A 19,066-nucleotide genomic window follows, 5' to 3' on the forward strand; every position below is an offset into this window, starting at 1 on the left:
GAGTTTGCGATTCTACTTCCTCTTGTGGGCGTGTCTGTTCATTTTATCCAAAGGTGTGGTGAATTTGTTGCCGCTGCAGAAAGTTCTCTTTTTGGGTAAGAGAGCATTTATAACACGAGTTTAAACGTGTTTTGGAGGTTGCGTGTCTCTGTGTGTGTTTATTTACCCTCATCATGTATGTAAGACTTATGGAGTTTGCACTGGTGGCTCTTCTCATTTTTTCACTTTTTGATACCGCGTCCGGAGACCCATCGCGGAGCCACGGCTCGCTTGTTTACAGCAGGGATCAGCTGTTCGCCCTGCGGAGCTCTGTGCCGCTGCCCAAGGAGCGACCCGATGTCCTCCCGAGCTGAGGAGGAGGAGACGCTATCGGCCCGTCCTGCCCTCCATCATCATGGGGAACGTCAGATCTCTCCCCAACAAGATGGACGAGCTGGCGGCGCTGACCCGGCATCAGCGGGAGTACCGGGAGAGCAGCCTCCTGCTGTTTACGGAGACCTGGCTAACCGCGCTAACTCCGGACACGGCCGCACAACTTGAAGGATTTACTCTTTTACGGGCAGACAGAAGCAGGGAGAGTGGTAAGAGGAAGGGAGGACTGGCGGTATTTGTGAACGATTGATGGTGTAACCCTGGGCACATCACTATCAAGGAGCAGCACTGCTGTAAGGACATCGAACTGTTAGCCGTTAGCATGAGGCCTCACTACCTGCCGAGGGAGTTCACACCCCCCCCTCTGCTAACGCACCAGGACTGTACGGAGCTTCTCCAACAGCAAGCCCTTGATCACCCCAGACATAAAGGCCCTTCTGAAGGAGAAGAAGAGGGCTTTTGTGCCTGGAGACAAGGAAGAGCTGAAGACTGTGCAGAGGGAACTGAGGAGGAAGATGGAAAACCAGCTGCAACAGAACAACATCTGTGGCGTATGTGTGACGGGTATGGTATGGACCCAAGTGCAGTACAAAACAGACAATGAACTGATGATCAGTTAACAGGTTTATTAACTGCAATCTGGCAAACAAAGAACAGTTCGAGGGCGGGGCAGTGGACTCGGACGAGGCAGGCAGAATCAGGCAAACAATCCAGAGGGAGACTGGCTGAGCTCGTGGTCAAAACAGAAGACAGGGTTAATTTACCAGGGGTCAGGCAGAACAGGCAGGGTCGAGTCCGGGAAGACAGGCAGGTAAACGCTGGAAGGTCATACATAGCAGAGACAATCTGGCACTGAGTGAGTGTGAGGCTGGAGAATATATACTGGTAGGTGAGCTGATTGATGAGTGAGGGCAGGTGTGTGATCAGTGACTGAGAGCAGGTGTGTGATCAATGACTGAGAGCAGGTGTGGTGATCAGAGGGTGTGGTGTGAGCAGGGCAGTGGAAAAGTACTGAGTCCATGGGCTGGAGCAGAGTGTGACAGTATGGAAGGGACTGAAGACCATCTTGGGCTTCAAGGAGCAGAAGTCCCAACCTGTGGGTGACCGGAGGTGGGCTAACGACCTGAGCTTGTTTTTCAATAGATTTGATCAGGTACACCCCCCCCCCCCCCAGCCCAGTCTCCTCTGCTGCTACCCCCGCCACTGTCTGTGACCCCAATAGACTGTTCCTCCTGTCCCCCCTCCCCCTCTCTCATGAAGTTCAGCCCATACATACCTGACACTTCACACTCCGGCCCATGCCCGTCCCCCCCACACCAACACCTCCCTGCTCCAGCCTATCCCTCACACAACACCAGGTGAGGAAGGCCCTGAAGAAGAACAGGGCCAGGAAAGCGACAGGTCCGGATGGCATCAGCTCCAGGCTCCTGAAGTCCTGCGCAGACCAGCTGTGTGGGATCTTCAGTCACATGTTCAACCTGAGCCTGAAGCTGGGGAGAGTGCCACAGCTGTGGAAGACGTCCTGCATCGTCCCAGTGCCGAAGACACCGCACCCCAAGGAGCTCAACAGCTGCAGGCCGGTAGCTCTGACATCTCATCTGATGAAGACGCTGGAGAGACTCATCCTCGCCCACCTGCGCCCACTGGTGAGCTCCTTCATGGACCCGTTGCAGTTCGCCTACCAGCCGAGCATCGGGGTAGACGATGCCATCATCTACCTCCTCCACACCTCCCTCACTCACTGTATATATATACTGTGTATATATATATATATATATATATAATATATATATATATATATATTATATATATATATACTGTGTATATATATATATATATATATATATATATATATACTGTGTATATATATATATTTTACTACGTTACCAGTAAACCACTAAAAACATTTAAATGTTGGCACATTCACAGATAACATTTATTTTTCCATCTACACAAATAACACTCAGATGTGACTAGATATTTAAGTGTTTTGTTAGGTCTCAGTTTTCTCCTGGACCCAAAAGCCGGCAAAAACGCAGTGGGAAAATGTCCAAAGTCTTTGTGAAACGATCAATGTGACAGTCCTTCTGGGCCGCAGGGAAGCACTCGTCCAGTCTTCCAGGGCGCACAGAAATTCCAAAAAACAATGAAGCCGCAGGAGTCAGCTCTACCATGACAAGCACGACCACTCCGCAACGCTGGCAGACAGGCGCTCTGTCCTTAAATACGTGGCTGATGGAGATTACCGACAGGCCGCCTGCAGCGCTCCTACTAAAAAGATTACCGGCTCCTTCACTCCCCCTGCAGGAAAAAATAAGTAACACACGATCCGGAACCCTGGACCCCAACATGTTTTCCATTAAACAGGATTTTATTTCATGTAATTCTGTAGTATCAATTTACTTGGTTACTTAAAAGCAATTAAAAGGCTTGCTTTATGCTTGCAGTTGACTTTATGTTTTCCTAAAGTATGCTTTGATAACTGCGATACTTTAATACTTTGATGTTATGGCTACAAAACAACTGTTTATTTCAAATATATATACATATATATATGAAAACACCTGCCATTATTATTATTAGGATTATTATTATTAATAATTATTGTTGAAGTCAGTTTGACAAAATTTGAAATCATGCCAGATGCTAAAACTATTCGATATTTGAAAAAAACACTTTCTGAACTTTCAAATCGATACCAGGAATACAAAGAGGCAGTGAGTCCGTTAAAAGAAGTCATCACTGAACTGGGGGATACCATTACTAACAACAAATTGGAGATATTTCCTTTGAAAAAAAAGGGTTACAATGGCCCATATGAAGATGAAGAAATGTTTAGAATCTGCCATGCAATGCAAACAAAATTATTGGAAACACATGCCAAAACCAACTTCAAGGACTTTGATAAATTTGAGAAACTTATTGAGGACAAGTTATGGACAATGGATACAGAGCTGCAACACCTGCAAAGAATGTCTAGGGCGTTTTCTCAGCAACCAGACCCCATCGGAAACATGTCGGAAATGGTCAAGAAAAAGCAATCGGAAATAAGAGCTTTAAAGCAGGAGCAGGATCAACTGCTCAAACAAACAGAAGATAATCGAACAGAGATCACTACCCTTAAACATAAATTAAAGCAAAGAAAGAAAAAGATTTGCTGCCTAAAACAGGCCATATTAGAACAACGACACAAAACTCAGGTTGAATTTAAAGACCTCGATGCTAAGTATGAGCAGGATAAATGTGAATCCAAAAAGGCAACAGAAACTATGCAGAAAACCATAGAAGAGCTTCAAGATCAGTTAAAACAAAACGCACAAGAACAGAAAACTCTGGAAAATAACTTTGAGAAGGAAAAGTGTTCACACCAAACTACAAAAGAATCCTTAAACCAAGCCACAAAAGCCCTTAAAGGTCAATTAATACAGACTGTAATATTCAAGAAAGATCTAGAAAATACAAGACAAGAGCTGGAACAGACCAATAAAGAACGGGACCGTTTAGATTCAGAAAATCAAGCCATGGTCGAAAGTGGAAAAGAGCTGCAAGTCCAGTTACAGAACGTGATGAAAGAGAATAAGCATTAGAGGAGAACTATCAGCAGGAAAAGATTGAAAACAAGAACAAAAGACAACAGCTGGATCACACCATGAAGGAGTTGGAACGGGTAAATTCAGAAAATTGTACATTAGAGGAGATATATCAGCAGGAAAAGAGGACATACGTAACCACAAGAGAAGAACTGGATAATACCAGGAGAGAACTGGACCATATTCATTCAGAAAATCACATCATGGCTAAAAAGGAAGAAGAGCTACAAGTCCTGTTTCAGAATACAGTGAAGGAAAATAGCTCGTTACTGGAGAACTACAAGCAGGAAAAGATGAAACACAAAAATGCAAGAGAAGAGCTGGATCAAACCTTAAAAAAACTCAGCTGTGTTAATTCAGAAAATCAAGTCATGGCTAAAAAAGAAGAAGAGCTACAGGTCCAGTTACAGAATATAATGAAAGAGAATAAAGCATTAGAGGAGAACTATCAGCAGGAAAAGATGAAATACAAATGTATAAATGAGTCGCGGAATCATATCATTAAAGAACTGGACCATGTCAATGATGAGAATCAGGCCATGGCTAAAAAAGAAGAGCTACAAGTCCAGTTACGGAATAAAGCGAAGGAAAATAGCTTGTTACAGGAGAACTACAATCAGGAAAAGATTGAAAACAAGAACAAAAGACAACAGCTGGATCACACCATAAAGGAATTGGAACGGGTAAATTCAGAAAATCGTACATTAGAGGAGATATATCAGCAGGAAAAGACGACACACAAAACAACAAGAGAAGAGCTGGATAATACCAGGAGAGAACTGGACCATATTCATTCAGAAAATCACGTCATGGCTAAAAAAGAAAAGGAGCTCCAACTCCAATTACAGAATATTATGAAAGAGAATAAAGTATTGGCGGAGAACTATCAGCAGGAAAAGCTGAAACACAAATGTATAAATGAGTCGCGGGATCACATCATTAAAGAACTGGACCATGTCAATGATGAGAATCAGGCCATGGCTAAAAAAGAAAAAGAGCTACAAGTCCAAATGCAGAGCCTAATGAAAGAGAATCAAGCATTAGAGGAGAACTATCAGCAGGAAAAGCTGAAACACAAACATGCAGTTCAAGAGTTGGAGCAGAGCTTTAAGAAGATCAGATGTAATATAATAGACAAGCTCGAAGAGAAACTTCAACAAGGGGAAGAAAAGATCATTTCTTTAGAGGAGAAATATCTGAAGGAAGTGAATGCTCATGAAATGACAAAAGAGAATCTGAGCCAAACCATAGAAGAGCTTCAAGTTAAATTCAACCGAGAAAGAGAGGAGAAGCAAGAGCTTGAAGGGAAATATGAGAATGAAAAATCTTTACATGAGGAAACACAGGAGCAGCTAGTTCAGGCCAATCAGGAGAACAAAGAAAAGTCTGCAAAAATCAAAGAACTGGAATTCCAATTACAGCAAGCAGTTCTAAAGAATATGTGGACAAATGAAAACTATCAGGAAGAGAAGTCTGCACATAAACGCACAAAAGAACAACTGAACCACTTTGAGGAGTTTTATGAGAAGGAAAAGACTGAGCACAGAATTACCAGAGAAGAGCTGGAACAGTGCATAGAAAAGGTAAAAGAGCTACATATTAGGGTCAAAGAGGTAGAAGAAGGCAATTTGCTTTTAGAGGAGAGCTACCAAAAGGAAAAGTCTGACTTGAAAAGCATGACTGATAAAGCAGAAAAGTTACTGCAGTTAAAAGATCAACTCCAACAGGCTGGAGAAGATAACGAACACATTCAGGAGAAGCACGTGGCAGAAATGTCAATGCTGCGACTCCAGTGCCAACACGCCCTGGAGGACCTGGATCAGGCCCACTCTGAAAATAAAAGCATGGACCAAAAACTGGAAGAAATTCAAAAACTAAGGGAGAGTGAGAAAAGTCATCGAGATCTGCAGATCCAACAACTTCAGGCTCGAGACAAACAATTCACGCAGGATCTTCATGCATGTCTGTCTGTGATGCGGGACACCAAAACCTTAAAGCAACGACTCGTCACTATGAAAAGATGCTACCTCGACAGCAAACATGCGCAGATCAGTGAGATTGTTGAGCACGAGTATCAACTTGAAAACAGAGATCTTTCTAAGAGGTTACAAGGTTGTAAAAACCTTTTGAAAGTGAATTCAGATACAATCAGCAGACTGGAGCAACAGCTTTCTGCCACAGTTCAGCAACGTGATGAGAGAGAAAAGAAATATGTCCAATTAATAAACAGCCACATTGTAAAGGAGCACCAGCTAAAGAAATTACTTGAAAAGACTTTGTTGAAGCTTGAAAAAATATCAAAACCAATTACTAAGCGGGTCAGCTCTTGGTGGCACAAGAAAGTCTTGAAGAAACGCCCCAATGAGACCCCTCAGGAGGAAGAGGAGCCAACCTTTATCCAGAAGACTGGAGACTGCCAGACCTTCCAGAAGATAATAAATCCATTTACTGTTATAGTTGAAAAGAAACACTAAATTACTAAGTTAAAGACTAAAGAAAGCTGAAATGCTGCCTGATTGTATGGAATCTTTGTGGTCTCTAAAAATAGGTGAACAGAATTAAAGATGATGATTGGACCGTAATTCTTTCCTTTCTACAGTTAAATCACGATATACCCGTAATTTTATTATAATCAAAAGCGGCTTAGTCACATTATGTTTGTTTTTGAAGGTGCCCTATATATATGCGGTAGGTTACGGTTCGAATCCAGGCGAGCCCTTAGGCAAGGCTCCTTACGCATATATGCCGACACCTCGGTATGAGCGGAACGATAACTGATAGTCATACCGGCTCGGACGTCACCCGGGTCAACAAGGTCCGCGTCAGGGGTCAGGGAACCAGGGCCGCCTGATGTCAAATTGGCTACTGGAACAAGGCATCATGGAGCAGGGCAGAGAACGTGGTACTGATGGAGTGTTACTACGGGAGTAACCCCAGCGAGAGAGGGTACATGCAGAGGATGTGGGAGAAATGGGTACTTTGAAACCCCACATCCTCACTGACTAAGAAGCAGCTCTTAGCTCAGTGTTCAAATATCCGCAATCACAGCTAGAGATTGATGAGGCACGGCGGTGTGCCTCACCCACGGTACAAATATGCTACGGCAAGGGGGAGCCAGGATGCCAGGTCAGTGCGGGGGTGATTTCACCATCAACCCCCAATATCGAGATTGGGTACAAAGCCCCAATGACATACGGAATCGGGACGAGGGCAGAAAGAGAGAAAAGAGAGAGACAAAAGAAATATGTCTAATTAATAAACAGCCACATTGTAAAGGAGCACCAGCTAAAGAAAGAAGTTGAAGAGACTTTGTTGAAGCTTGAAAAAATATCAAAACCAATTACTAAGCGGGTCAGCTCTTGGTGGCACGAGAAAGTCTTGAAGAAACACACCTATGAGACCCCTCAGGAGGAAGATCCACAGCGTCGCTGCACGGCTGCAGACCAAGCACCCTGAGGCCCTCCTGATCATCTCTGGAGACTTCAATCATGTGACCCTGGACTCCACACTGGCTGCTCTCCACCAGGTTATTGACTGCCCCACAAGAAACAACAGGACGATCGACCTACTGTACACCAACGTCAAGAAGGCATATAGAGTCATCGCTCTCCCCCCACTGGGCAAGTCGGACCACAACCTGGTGTACGTGCAGCCCCAGTACACCCCACTGGTCCAAAGGCAGGCAGCCTCCACCCGCTCCATCAGGAGATGGACTTCTGAAACAGAGGAGGCTCTGAAGGACTGCTTTAACACCACGGACTGGGATGTACTGCTGGGGGAACATGAAGAGAACATAGATGGGATGACCGACCGTCTCACAGACTACCTCAACTTCTGTGTAGATGTGGTTGTCCCCACCAAGACTGTACAGTGTTATCCTAACGATAAGCCATGGGTAACACAGGAAGTCAAGGATGTCCTCAATAAGAAGAAAAAGGCCTTCAGAAATAAAGACAGGGAGGAGATGAAAGAAGCACAGAGGGAGGTGAAACGCTGCTTGAAGGAGGCGAAGAACACCTACAGGAAGAAGGTGGAGAAGAAGCTGGCTGATAACAACATGCGGGACGTCTGGGAAGGTGTCAGGACCATCACTGGTCACAAAGCCAAGACCAGCACGGAAGGGGGAGGAGTGGAGAGGCCAAACAACCTGAACCAATTCTTCAACAGGTTCAGTCAGCCCACTCCACTCCACTCCTCTGCCCTCCACCTCAGCAGCCCAGCTCCCCTCCACCCCCCCCCCCTCCCCAGCAGCCGAGCTCCCCTCTACCCCCCCCCCCCAACTAACCACCCACCACAACTTCCCCCAACCCCACCTCCCTCCTCCCCTCCCTCTACTGACCTCCCTCCTCCCACCCTTCCACCCTCTACCACCCCCATCCCCCTGCTCTCACCATCCCCACATCCTCCCTGCTTCACGGCTGACCAGGTGAGGGGAGAACTGAGAAAGCTCCGGCCCTGAAAAGCAGCTGGACCGGATAGAGTCTGTCCCCGGCTCCTCAAGACCTGCGCTGCTGAACTCGGGGAGCTGCTACAACGGGTCTTCAACCCAAGCCTGGAGCTGGGGAAAGTGCCCACCTTATGGAAGACGTCCTGCATCATTCCAGTCCCCAAGAGGAACAGACCGAGTGAGCTGAACGACTTCCAGCCGGTGGCACTCCTCTTATTTTATTCTATTTTTATTATCTTTAATAGGTTTAATGGTGTGTAATGGTGGTGGGAAATTTTGTACAGTGCTGTATGTTTTTTTGGAGATGCTAATTTCCCTGATGGACACCCCTAAAGGGATCAATAAAGTACTCTTGAATCTTGAAGAGGAGGCCAACCTTTATCCAGAAGACTGGAGACTGCCAGACCTTCCAGAAGATAATAAATCCATTTACTGTTATAGTTGAAAAGAAACACTAAATTACTAAGTTAAAGACTAAAGAAAGCTGAAATGCTGCCTGATTGTATGGAATCTTTGTGGTCTCTAAATATAGGTGAACAGAATTAAAGATGATGATCGGACGATAATTCTTTCCTTTCTACAGTTAAATCACGACATACCCGTAATTTTATTATCATCAAAAGCGGCTTAGTCACATTATGTTTGTTTTTCTGTTTTAACCAATATTCGTCACCATTGTTGCTCTAACTTCTTTCCCTCCATACCTGGAGGGGTTGCAATTTAGAGGAACGGCTGGTTTGTGGGAGTATGTTGAACCTTCTCAGTGCCATCCAATCTCCCTCTCTCCCTCCTATTCAATTGCCCTAGGAAGGAACCCTTTCTCGGGAGGTGATCCTGGCTTGTGCAACTGGGAAGAGACCTCACAGAAAACCAAGGATCAAGTGGAGAGATTATATGTTGATTATAGCTAATCCCATCTTTTTAAATCGCCCCTGTCTGCAACCAAAAGGCTTTAGCAACTTCTCACACGGTTGTTGCTTTCTGCTTTGTTATTGTGAACAGTTTGGATGTTTAACCCACCTAAACAGTGAGCAACCTTCCTTCACTGACCAAGGTAGTTTTCTCTGTCAACTGGACTGGGTTTCTTCTCTTGAAGACGTTTCGCCTTCTATCCAGAAGGCTTCTTCAGTTCTGAAATCGCTGGGGAGAGAGCTTGAAAATATATAGCCCCTGTGGACCATTTGCATGCTAATGATCCGGGTGGTCACCTGAGAGTCGTTAGCAGGGTCGTTGGTCGGGTCGTTCACCTAGTTTCTGTTGAGGTGTCTCCCCTTTGTCTGCTGGGTCACATGGTGATGAGTCACTGGGTCTCCTGGAATGGTGTGAATGTTTGTTTTGCTGTTGGAAGGAGTGGAGGACTGCATTGTATGTGGGTGATAGGAAGTGCCTCAGGCCACCACCTCTGTTCAAGGATGGTTTCTCCAATTTAACATGGATAGCTTCCTTGACCCCCCTTTCAAACCAGCGGTCTTCTCTGGCCAGTATCCTTACTTGGCTGTCCTCGAAGGAGTGCCCACTCTCCTTTAGGTGTAAGTGGACTGCCGAATCCTGACCCGAAGAGGTGGCACGTCTGTGTTGTGCCATTCTTCTGTGGAGAGGTTGTTTGGTTTCCCCAATGTACAGTTCCTTGCATTCCTCCTGGCACTGTACAGCATAAACAACATTACTTTGTTTGGGTCTTGGTGTCTTGTCCTTTGGGTGTACTAACCTCTGTCTGAGAGTGTTGCTGGGTTTGAAATGAACCGGTATGTCGTGTTTCTGGAGGATCCTCCTAAACTTCTCCGAGACTCCAGACAGGTAGGGGATGGAAACGCTGCGGCGTTTGTTTCTCTCCTCCTCTCCTTTGCTGAGGTCTCGCTTTCTTGAGGTCCTGGTGAAGGCCCAGTCTGGGTAGCCACATGTTTTGAGAGCTGTCTTAATGTGGTCCTGTTCCTTCTTTCTGCCTTGGGATGTGGTGGGTATTTCTCTGGCCCGGTGTTGGAGAGTTTTGATCACTCCCAACTTGTGTTCCAGTGGGTGGTGAGAGTCAAACTGGAGGTACTGGTCAGTATGTGTAGGTTTTCTGTAGACTTCGATGGTGAGATTTCTGTCCTCAGTGATCTTGACCGCGCAGTCCAGAAAGGCCAGACTGTTTCCTTTTACATCTTCCCGGGTGAATTTTACATGCTCGTCTGTTTTGTTGAGGTGATCGGAGAACGCTTCCAATTCTTGTGTTTGAATTTTGACCCAGGTGTCATCAACATACCTGAACCAGTGGCTTGGCGCAGTTCCTGTGAAGGATGTCAGGGCCTGGGATTCCACCTTCTCCATGTATAGATTGGCAACTATAGGGGATACTGGTGAGCCCATGGCACAGCCATGTTTCTGCCTGTAGAAGCCTTCTCTGTACTGGAAATAGGTGGTGTTCAAACACAGGTCCAGCATGGTGCAGATTTGGGCCGGTGTTAAGGTTGTTCTTTCTGTAAGGTTCTTGTCCAATATCACCCACATACAATGCAGTCCTCCACTCCTTCCAACAGCAAAACAAACATTCACACCGGTCCAGGAGACCCAGTGACTCATCACCATGTGACCCAGCAGACAAAGGGGAGACACCTCAACAGAAACTAGGTGAACGACCCGACCAACGACCCTGCTAACGACTCTCAGGTGACCACCCGGATCATTAGCATGCAAATGGTCCACAGGGGCTATATATTTTCAAGCTCTCTCCCCAGCGATTTCAGAACTGAAGAAGCCTTCTGGATAGAAGGCGAAACGTCTTCAAGAGAAGAAACCCAGTCCAGTTGACAGAGAAAACTACCTTGGATACAATGACCTGGATGACTGAGAATTTACACAGACTTCCTTCACTGACGTCTGTCAGACCAGAATTCACTTCTGTAATCTCACATCTCGCCACAAGGTGGCTCTGTAATTCGTTTCTTCTCGAGATGACGACAATTAATTAATGTTGAAAAATGAAAATTAATGTTATTTTAGAATATCATTTATAACACAACTATCAGGAATACACTGATCGATCGAAATGAAACATGCCGGAAACGAGCTTTGTGATGCGCAGCGCCATGAAAAGGGGGAGGAGTTTGCGATTCTACTTCCTCTTGTGGGCGTGTCTGTTCGTTTTATACAAAGGTGTGGTGAGTTTGTTGCCGCTGCAGAAAGTTCTCTTTTTGGGTAAGAGAGCATTTATAACAGGAGTTTAAACGTGTTATGGTGGTTGCGTGTCTCTGTGTGTGTTTATGCTGTCATGCTCAGGGGCTTGTTTGGGGACGGTGGATTCGCTTTAGGTTCTGATTGCTGACGTTTCCATTCGAGTCCAGGATGTCGGATAAGGATGTTGAGTTTCCATAGTTGCATGTTGGGATTGTTGTAAAGTTGATATAGAAGCGCAACTGAGAGCCCTTGTGGCGGATTTAAAGCACACGTTTAGTGTGGACTCCAAGAGGAAGAGTCAGGCGTAGAAGAAGAAAACCTGTGAAGGATGGGCCACATCGGGAGATCATACTGGAGGTGGAGTTCACAGCAGAAACATTCAGGGTCGCGTTTTTGACAGGAGATGTTGCTTGGTTTGAAACTAAAAATCCATTTAAATATTTACCTCTAAGAAAACGTTTCAACACTGTCATTTTTCCTATTTTATTTTAAAAAGTGCCACGTGGTCCACAGCATAGGTGAGTTAAGTGAGGGTGGTGACATTTTGTGCCTTTTTCCTCCATCAGTTTCTGACCTTTTTTGCATCAAAGTCATGTCTGTCTGGGTAAGTATTTGCCAAAGAGCTATGGGCGGATAAATGTTAATCTCACTTTAGTTACTCATTTAATCTGTTTATTCGCATTGTTGCATTGCAGGATGACTTGGACCTGCTTTTGGACTCCCCCTCCTCAATCACAGTCAATGTAAGCCTGCATTCCAAAGAAAGCCTCAGCTCTGAATCAGTAATCACTCAGCTCGCATATTATTGTGTTACGAGGTCAGAACTAGTGAAACTGATTTAGGAGAACCTGGGCCAATTTTGACATACTTTAACCATATTGTAATTTTAACTGGTTGGTATTTGGGTTTTTTAATCAGTCAAATACAAGAGGAACTGTTAAGGACAAGACAGACTTTAAAGTAGAAGAGGACGTGTCTGCACTGAGGAAGGCCGTAGAGGGTCTTGGTAAGTTCAATGAACCAATCCACTTTATTTATGTGGCACATTTTCACAAACACGAGCTTTCCGAAGTGTTGCGCAAGGTCAATTATTGTAAAAATAAAAGCCCACAGAACACTATCTAAAACCAGGTCGAACATAATCCCATGGAAATAACACACAAATAACACAAGACCACAAACACAAGGGAAACTGGGTCATTCATCCAAAGCTTAAGAAGAAGTTTTGACTGCTTCTGTCTGATTTTTGTTAAAATAAAATATTTTTAAGTTTAAAATATGTTTTAAACTTCACAGGAATGTTGTATACTCAATAATTAACAATGAACAACTGTGTGTTAATAGTTTTGGGGGGGGGGTTCTTCTGTACAGGTACAACAGAGAAGACATTAATTGAGGTACTGACACAAAGGAGCAATTTCCAGCGTCAGCTCGTCGCCAAAGCCTATGAGAAAGCCACCGGGAGGGTATGGATGGCCAGAACGCTTCCCCAGCCACAGATAATACACCGCCATATGTCACAGTTTAAGTTGCCAGATTGTACCAGCTAGTACCAGAATCTTCTTGTAGCTGTGTCAAAGACACAAAGGTCTGATTGTGACGGCGGGAGATTTGTGCATCATTACTTTCAGACTCTCGTGGCTGATTTGGAGGGGGACACTCACGGAGATTTTGAGGACCTTTTGGTGGCCTTGGTGACGCCTCCAGATGTGTATGACTGTCAGGAGGTGATCAGAGCAATCAAGGTGAGCCTGACGGGTCAACGAAGATGAGAGAGTTCAGGCTGGGATTCATTTTTTCCTCTGACCTTCAGGGTGCCGGGACGACTGAAAGCACGCTGACTGAGATCTTTGCCTCCCGCTCCAACAGACAGATCAAGGCCCTGTCTGAGGCTTACCTAGCAGGTTCCTCCACAGGGTACATTTGGAGCGAGTAGCACAGGCTCCTGGCAGTGACACCTGGTGTGGTTCTGTTTTCAGAATGCGGAAGGTCGGTGATTCACGATCTGCAGTCTGAGGTGTCTGGAGATTACGGCAAGGCGCTGCTCATCTTGGCTGAGGTACTGAGACCCTCTATGAACTTCTGTGACAGGCAGGAAGCTAAAATAGCGACACAGAACCGCATCCGGAGACCGAGGTGGAACGTCGATTTCAAAAGACAATAAAAGTCTAATTTAAAGGAAACGAACCAGAAAAACTGAAGCACCAAAGACGATCAGAAAACACATTGAGAAGTTGGAATTTCAATGTTCTTCAGGTCTTTTTAAGTGAAGTTGTTTGTGTACTTCATAAATGATGCGTCCTTCCTCACAGGGGAAGAGGGATGAGAGCACCAAGGTGGATGCTGCCCAAGCTAAAGCAGATGCTAAGGTGAGGCCCGGGTTGGATTCTCTGAAATGGACCTGGGATCAGATCTTAAAATATGTGCTGTGTATTCTGATGTTCCTCCAAGGACCTGTATGAAGCAGGAGAGAAGAAGTGGGGGACCGATGAAGCAAAGTTCATTGACATCTTGTGCCACAGGAGCGTCCCACAGCTTCGACAGAGTGGGTCCCCTCTCGTCGGACCATTATTATCAATATCGTTAACTCTGATCCTCATTAGATCGGTTGGCTGTCATTCAAATGTCTGAAGTGTTTCTCAGCAACACCGAGCAGGTTTGGATTCCTCTGCCGTGTATTTGCAGCTCTGGTGGAGTACAAGAGCATGAGTAAGAAGACTCTGCAGGAGAGCATCGAGAGTGAGATGTCTGGAACCCTGCAGGATCTCCTGGTGGCCGTCGGTAGGAAACCACGGGACTTTGTGGACTAAAAGCAGCACATTTGAGGCTAAACGCTTTGAACGGTTTTTCCTTCCAGTGAAGTGTGTGAAGAATGTTCCTGCCTATTTTGCTGAGAGACTTTTCAGAGCAATGAAGGTAAAACGTGCAAGTCCCACCATCCACTCCAGTTTTTAACTGTGATTTTGGTGCTTGTACAGAGTTTATTTTTTACTATTTTGTATTTCCACTGCTTCTACTATTTTCCACCATTAGAGATAATAATTACAACAGCTAGCTAGTAATGAGAAGAGGAGTTTATCCACAGTCGGAGAAAAATCTGTCGTTGTCATTTAAAATGTGGAGCATGAATGGCCCAAGCTTGTGTCTGCCAAACCAGACCCACAGATTCTTTTGTCGTGCTCTTTTCAGCAGCATTGACTGTCAGTGGTGTGGAACACCATGTTAAGCCACCACCCGGCTCCAGAACTGATGACCCAGACGTGCTGCGAGCACGTGCTGCACCATGCATTTTAATTTCATCTGCTGTTTATTGGAGACAAAATTCAGGGTTCCAAAATGGCAGTTGTAGTTTTCCAGGAGCTAAACATGCTGTTTGTTGCCTGGACAAGCAGACGGCGCTTGACTCCCGTTACCTTAGCAACTGTCAAAATGAAAAGCAACAGTGCCACCAAGAGTCTTCATTTTAATAAATCTAACAGAGCAGCGTCAGGAGAGCAGAGGGGGTCGGATGATATTTCCATATTTATTTACTTTCTCTGCATCTGTTTCTTGGCCCGATCTTTATTGTGTGCAGGGAGCTGGAACCACAGAGTCCGTTCTGACCAGGATCCTGGTCAGCCGCGCAGAGATCGACCTGTCGGACATTAAAGCGGAGTACAAGAAGCTGTTTGGATTCACCCTCTACTCTCGGCTGGAGGTCAGACGATCTACTTTATGATGACATGCAGCACATTTGGGAATATTCCAGTTAACTGACACCCAAACACGAACGTGTAGGATTAAAAACATCAGATGCAGCAGCAGTAGAATGAGAGTCTTATAAGTACTTAAGACAATTCTGTGTTCCTTTTTCTTCTCTTTCTGTTGATGTAGTCGGAGGTGTCAGGCAGCTACGGTGATGCTCTCAAGAGACTTTGTGGACAAGATGACTAAAATCCTGGGATGGTGGGGCACAGATTTGTCTGAAAGGAGACACAAAGAAGAATAACTCAAAGATACTAATCCATTGATATAAACTAAGGATCCGGCATGTCAGAAAAAGAGATTAATATGACATACATATATTGCCCAATGTTTACATTCCTGATTAACAGAATTTGCACATTTCAGTGTTAGTTGATAAAAATTCTTCACATTTCAATGACTTTGTAATCACATTTAAGGAAATGTGCATTATTTGATTTTATTTTAAAATGCATGTGTATGTAACCGGTGCCCTGAACAGGTCACTATTTTACATTATACATTTCTGTACTGAAAATAAAATAATTTGGGGCGTGTCTTCATAAGCCTTCTATGATCTCTGGCTGTCCTGATGGTCAATCGAGGAAATTGGATTCCTTCTCTTCGATTTCTGTTTGGTTATTCTCCAAGTATGTAATCTCAAATTCACTGCAGATCAGATTCTAGGTTTTTAATGATAGGTTGGTTTTTAAAATTTGAGGATTTTGAAGAACAAACAAAAATATGCTATATCTACTATAATATACTAATATATCTACTTGTGCTCTGGCTTGAAGGGAGGTCTGCTGATCACACAGCGCCCTCTGGTGGCCACAAACGCAAATGCAGCTTAACTCGATATTTTTGTATAGTTTAAAATTAAGATGTATTCTCTGTTCTGGTGGGTCCTGTCTGTTTTTAAAAAGTCAAAATTGTAGTTAAATATGCAGAAAATGGTCATATGCCTCCTTGTGAATCTTTATTAATTTTTGTCTCATTTCTACAGTAAAACATGAATTTAAGGAATAAACCTCACGTTAGGCCCCCGACACTCCCCTGCATGGAGATTGCAAATGAGCCTTTTTTAGAGAAAGGGCTGGAAAATTGTCTTCAAGGTTTGGCTGCCTTCTGCAGATAGAGGACAGCTGTGGAACCAAGGAGTTCTGCAGCACAACAAGCTTGTGAGCGGATTTGAGCACCGGGGAATGAGATCTTGGTTCTTTCTGATGGGGTTCTGTTCCCAAGCCAAGACAGACAGAGTGGGGCCTCACAGAGGAAGAAATGTGCATCACTTCTTTAAAATTGTAGAGTCAAATAAAGCACGTTAACCGCCCCCTTCTCTCTCTCCCTCCCTCCCTCTCTCTCTCTCTCTCTCACACACACACACGAACACACACGCACCCACACCCGACCCTCCTGCAGGCAGCACACGGTGATGCAGGAGTGGTGGCAGCAACTGCTCTGACATATTCTGGTGTGACACACGCACAACGAAAGAGCAGGAGGAAAGGAGGAAGAGGAGGAGGAGGAGAAGATTAGAAGGGGCGTAGGAGCAGGAGGACAGGGCTGTTGTCAAAAGGAGGCCGGGAGGCAGAGAGGAGGCTGGTGCAGCCATGGCAGATGCACCTTTGAGGAGCAACGGCACAGCAGCAGCACTGTGAGTAGAGGATCGTCTCATCCTTCTCCCTCTATCTTGCTGTCCATCCTGTCCTCCTCTGCATCCGTCCACCTTCCTTTCCCCCCCTCGTTCTTTCTTCCATCTGACAGGCTGGGTTGTCATGGGAACGGGAGCTCTGTCATGGTGAAACTGCTGCTCAGTCATGACTGGTGAGGACACACACTGTACACCCCTCCCTTTCTCTGTGTGCCTTCTGCATAATAACCAGTCTGGTACATGGGGGAGCATTCAGTCCTCAGTCGTGTGTGTGTGTGTGTGTGTGTGTGTGTGTGTGTGTGTGTGTGTGTGTGTGTGTGTGTGTGTGTGTGTGTGTGTTTACATAGCATTTCGCATATTTGAGCCAAGGTGGAGGGAGCTGCAGGCTGGGACAGAATTGTCCACCATCCTACAGAACCCCCCGACGCATGCACACACACACACACACACACACACACACACACACACACACACACACACACACACACACACACACAGAATGAAAATCAGCCCAGAGACATGGGAGAGAATAAGAATTTACCTCACTGGGGGAAAAACCTGTCAGAACCCAACAATCCATTTTTCTCTCATTTGTGACGTTGATGCAATTTCAGGAGTTTCCAGCATCAGAGATCAGATGCTCGTACTACTACTACTACTACCATGACTACTACTAGTACTAGTACTACCATGACTACTACTACTGTGACTACTACCATAACTACTACTACCATGACTACTACTAGTACTAGTACTACCATGACTACTACTACTGTGACTACTACCATAACTACTACTACCATGACTACTACTAGTACTAGTACTACCATGACTACTACTACTGTGACTAATACCATAACTACTACTACCATGACTACTACCATTACTCCCATGACTACTACTACTACTACTACCATGACTACTGCTAGTACTACTACTACTATGACTACTACTACCATTACTCCCATGACTACTACTACTACTACTACCATGACTACTGCTAGTACTACTACTACTATGACTACTACTACCATTACTACCATGACTACTACTACTACTACTGTCATGACTACTACTACCATGACTACTACTACAAATACTGCCATGACTACTACTACCATGACTACTAGTACTAATACTACCATGTCTACTACTACCATGACTACTACTAGTACTACTACTGCCATGACTACTACTATTACTACTCGTACTACTACTACCATGACTACTACTACCATGAGTACTACCATGACTACTACTACTAGTACTACTACTGCCACGACTATTACTACTGCTATGACTACTACTACTACTCGTACTACTACTACTACTACTACTATGACAACTACTACCATGACTACTACTACTAGTAATACTACTACCATGTCTACTACTACTAGTAATACTACTACCATGTCTACTACTACCATGTCTACTAGCACCATAACTACTACTAGTACTGCTAGCGGTAGTAAAGACTCTTCTGAAAGATTTCCTCATGTGGATGACGGGTTTTTATTTGTGCGGCTGTGTTGTGTTGCTGCAGACATGTTTGTGTTGACATCCGTAGTCGTTATCTTAATGAACAAGCTGCGCTGTTGTAATTCACCTTATCTCTCTCATTACCCTCGGCACCACACGTTCACTGAGTCAGCACCAGAAAAGGGATTCGTCATCATTTGGAGTGCAAACCCCCAGTGGCAGGCAGCCGCGCTCTGCTGCTATTTATTGCCCCTGAAGTCAGTTTTACAGGAAGGAGCTCCTGAACTGAGCAACCGAGGTGCTTTTGTAACCAACAGTAAATATTAGCTTAAATGATCCGAACATTCGCAGGATCCTAACTCAACACTCCAACTCTGCCACCAGGCTAACTTACAGGACAGGAAACTAGGCTTTGGTCATCAGTTGTGGAGCAGATTGGTCCACAACCTCCTGGATGGAACACCTCCCCAGGGAGGCCTCCAGGAGGCATCCGGACCATCTGCCTAAACCTCCACAACTGGCTCCTCTCAAGGAGGAGGAGTAGCTTCTCTCTGAGCTCCTCTCACACGTACGAGCTCCTCAGCCGTCTCCAGCTCTGAGCCCAGCCTCCCTCAGAGAGCACCTACAGGGCAGAAGATGCCC

General features: G+C 45.1%; 3 protein-coding genes across 12 annotated transcripts in view; all 3 read left to right on the top strand.

Annotated features, from left to right (window-relative positions):
* The first annotated feature begins 28 nt into the window (after positions 1-28).
* Positions 29-15,865, top strand: anxa3b (annexin A3b). 4 transcript variants are annotated; one of them, XM_057019105.1, is made up of 15 exons: positions 29-53; positions 11,545-11,586; positions 12,132-12,169; positions 12,261-12,308; positions 12,484-12,571; positions 12,937-13,031; positions 13,197-13,310; positions 13,379-13,469; positions 13,545-13,624; positions 13,878-13,934; positions 14,017-14,110; positions 14,251-14,346; positions 14,423-14,481; positions 15,140-15,262; positions 15,439-15,865. In XM_057019105.1, the coding sequence occupies exons 3-15, from the start codon at positions 12,158-12,160 to the stop codon at positions 15,496-15,498; spliced, it is 1,017 nt and encodes a 338-aa protein (XP_056875085.1). In that variant the 5' UTR covers positions 29-53; positions 11,545-11,586; positions 12,132-12,157; the 3' UTR covers positions 15,499-15,865. The 4 variants fall into 4 exon arrangements, with proteins under 4 accessions (XP_056875085.1, XP_056875086.1, XP_056875088.1 ...); XM_057019106.1 differs by lacking the exon at positions 29-53 and having other exon boundaries at positions 12,062-12,169; XM_057019108.1 differs by lacking the exons at positions 29-53; positions 11,545-11,586 and adding an exon at positions 11,602-11,922 and having other exon boundaries at positions 12,062-12,169.
* LOC130517628 (trichohyalin-like) lies at positions 2,998-11,873 on the top strand. Its single transcript, XM_057019630.1, has 3 exons — positions 2,998-6,066; positions 7,509-7,827; positions 11,832-11,873. The coding sequence occupies exons 1-3, from the start codon at positions 4,022-4,024 to the stop codon at positions 11,871-11,873; spliced, it is 2,406 nt and encodes an 801-aa protein (XP_056875610.1). The 5' UTR covers positions 2,998-4,021.
* An 810-nt stretch (positions 15,866-16,675) lies between the features above and the next one.
* The window catches only part of LOC130517303 (A-kinase anchor protein 2), a 43,299-nt gene continuing 40,908 nt past the window's right edge, over positions 16,676-19,066 (top strand). For 2 of the 7 annotated variants that reach the window (XM_057019092.1, XM_057019093.1), the window contains exons 1-2: positions 16,677-16,945; positions 17,056-17,115. In XM_057019092.1, the coding sequence (XP_056875072.1) occupies positions 16,902-16,945; positions 17,056-17,115 (104 nt within the window). In that variant the 5' untranslated portion in view covers positions 16,677-16,901. Of the gene's footprint in view, positions 16,946-17,055; positions 17,116-19,066 lie in introns of all 7 variants that reach the window. The other 5 variants (XR_008947687.1, XM_057019094.1, XM_057019098.1 and 2 more) reach the window with 4 other exon arrangements.

The sequence above is a fragment of the Takifugu flavidus genome, chromosome 20, assembly GCF_003711565.1.
Source record: "Takifugu flavidus isolate HTHZ2018 chromosome 20, ASM371156v2, whole genome shotgun sequence".
In the NCBI taxonomy this organism is placed as follows: domain Eukaryota; kingdom Metazoa; phylum Chordata; class Actinopteri; order Tetraodontiformes; family Tetraodontidae; genus Takifugu; species Takifugu flavidus.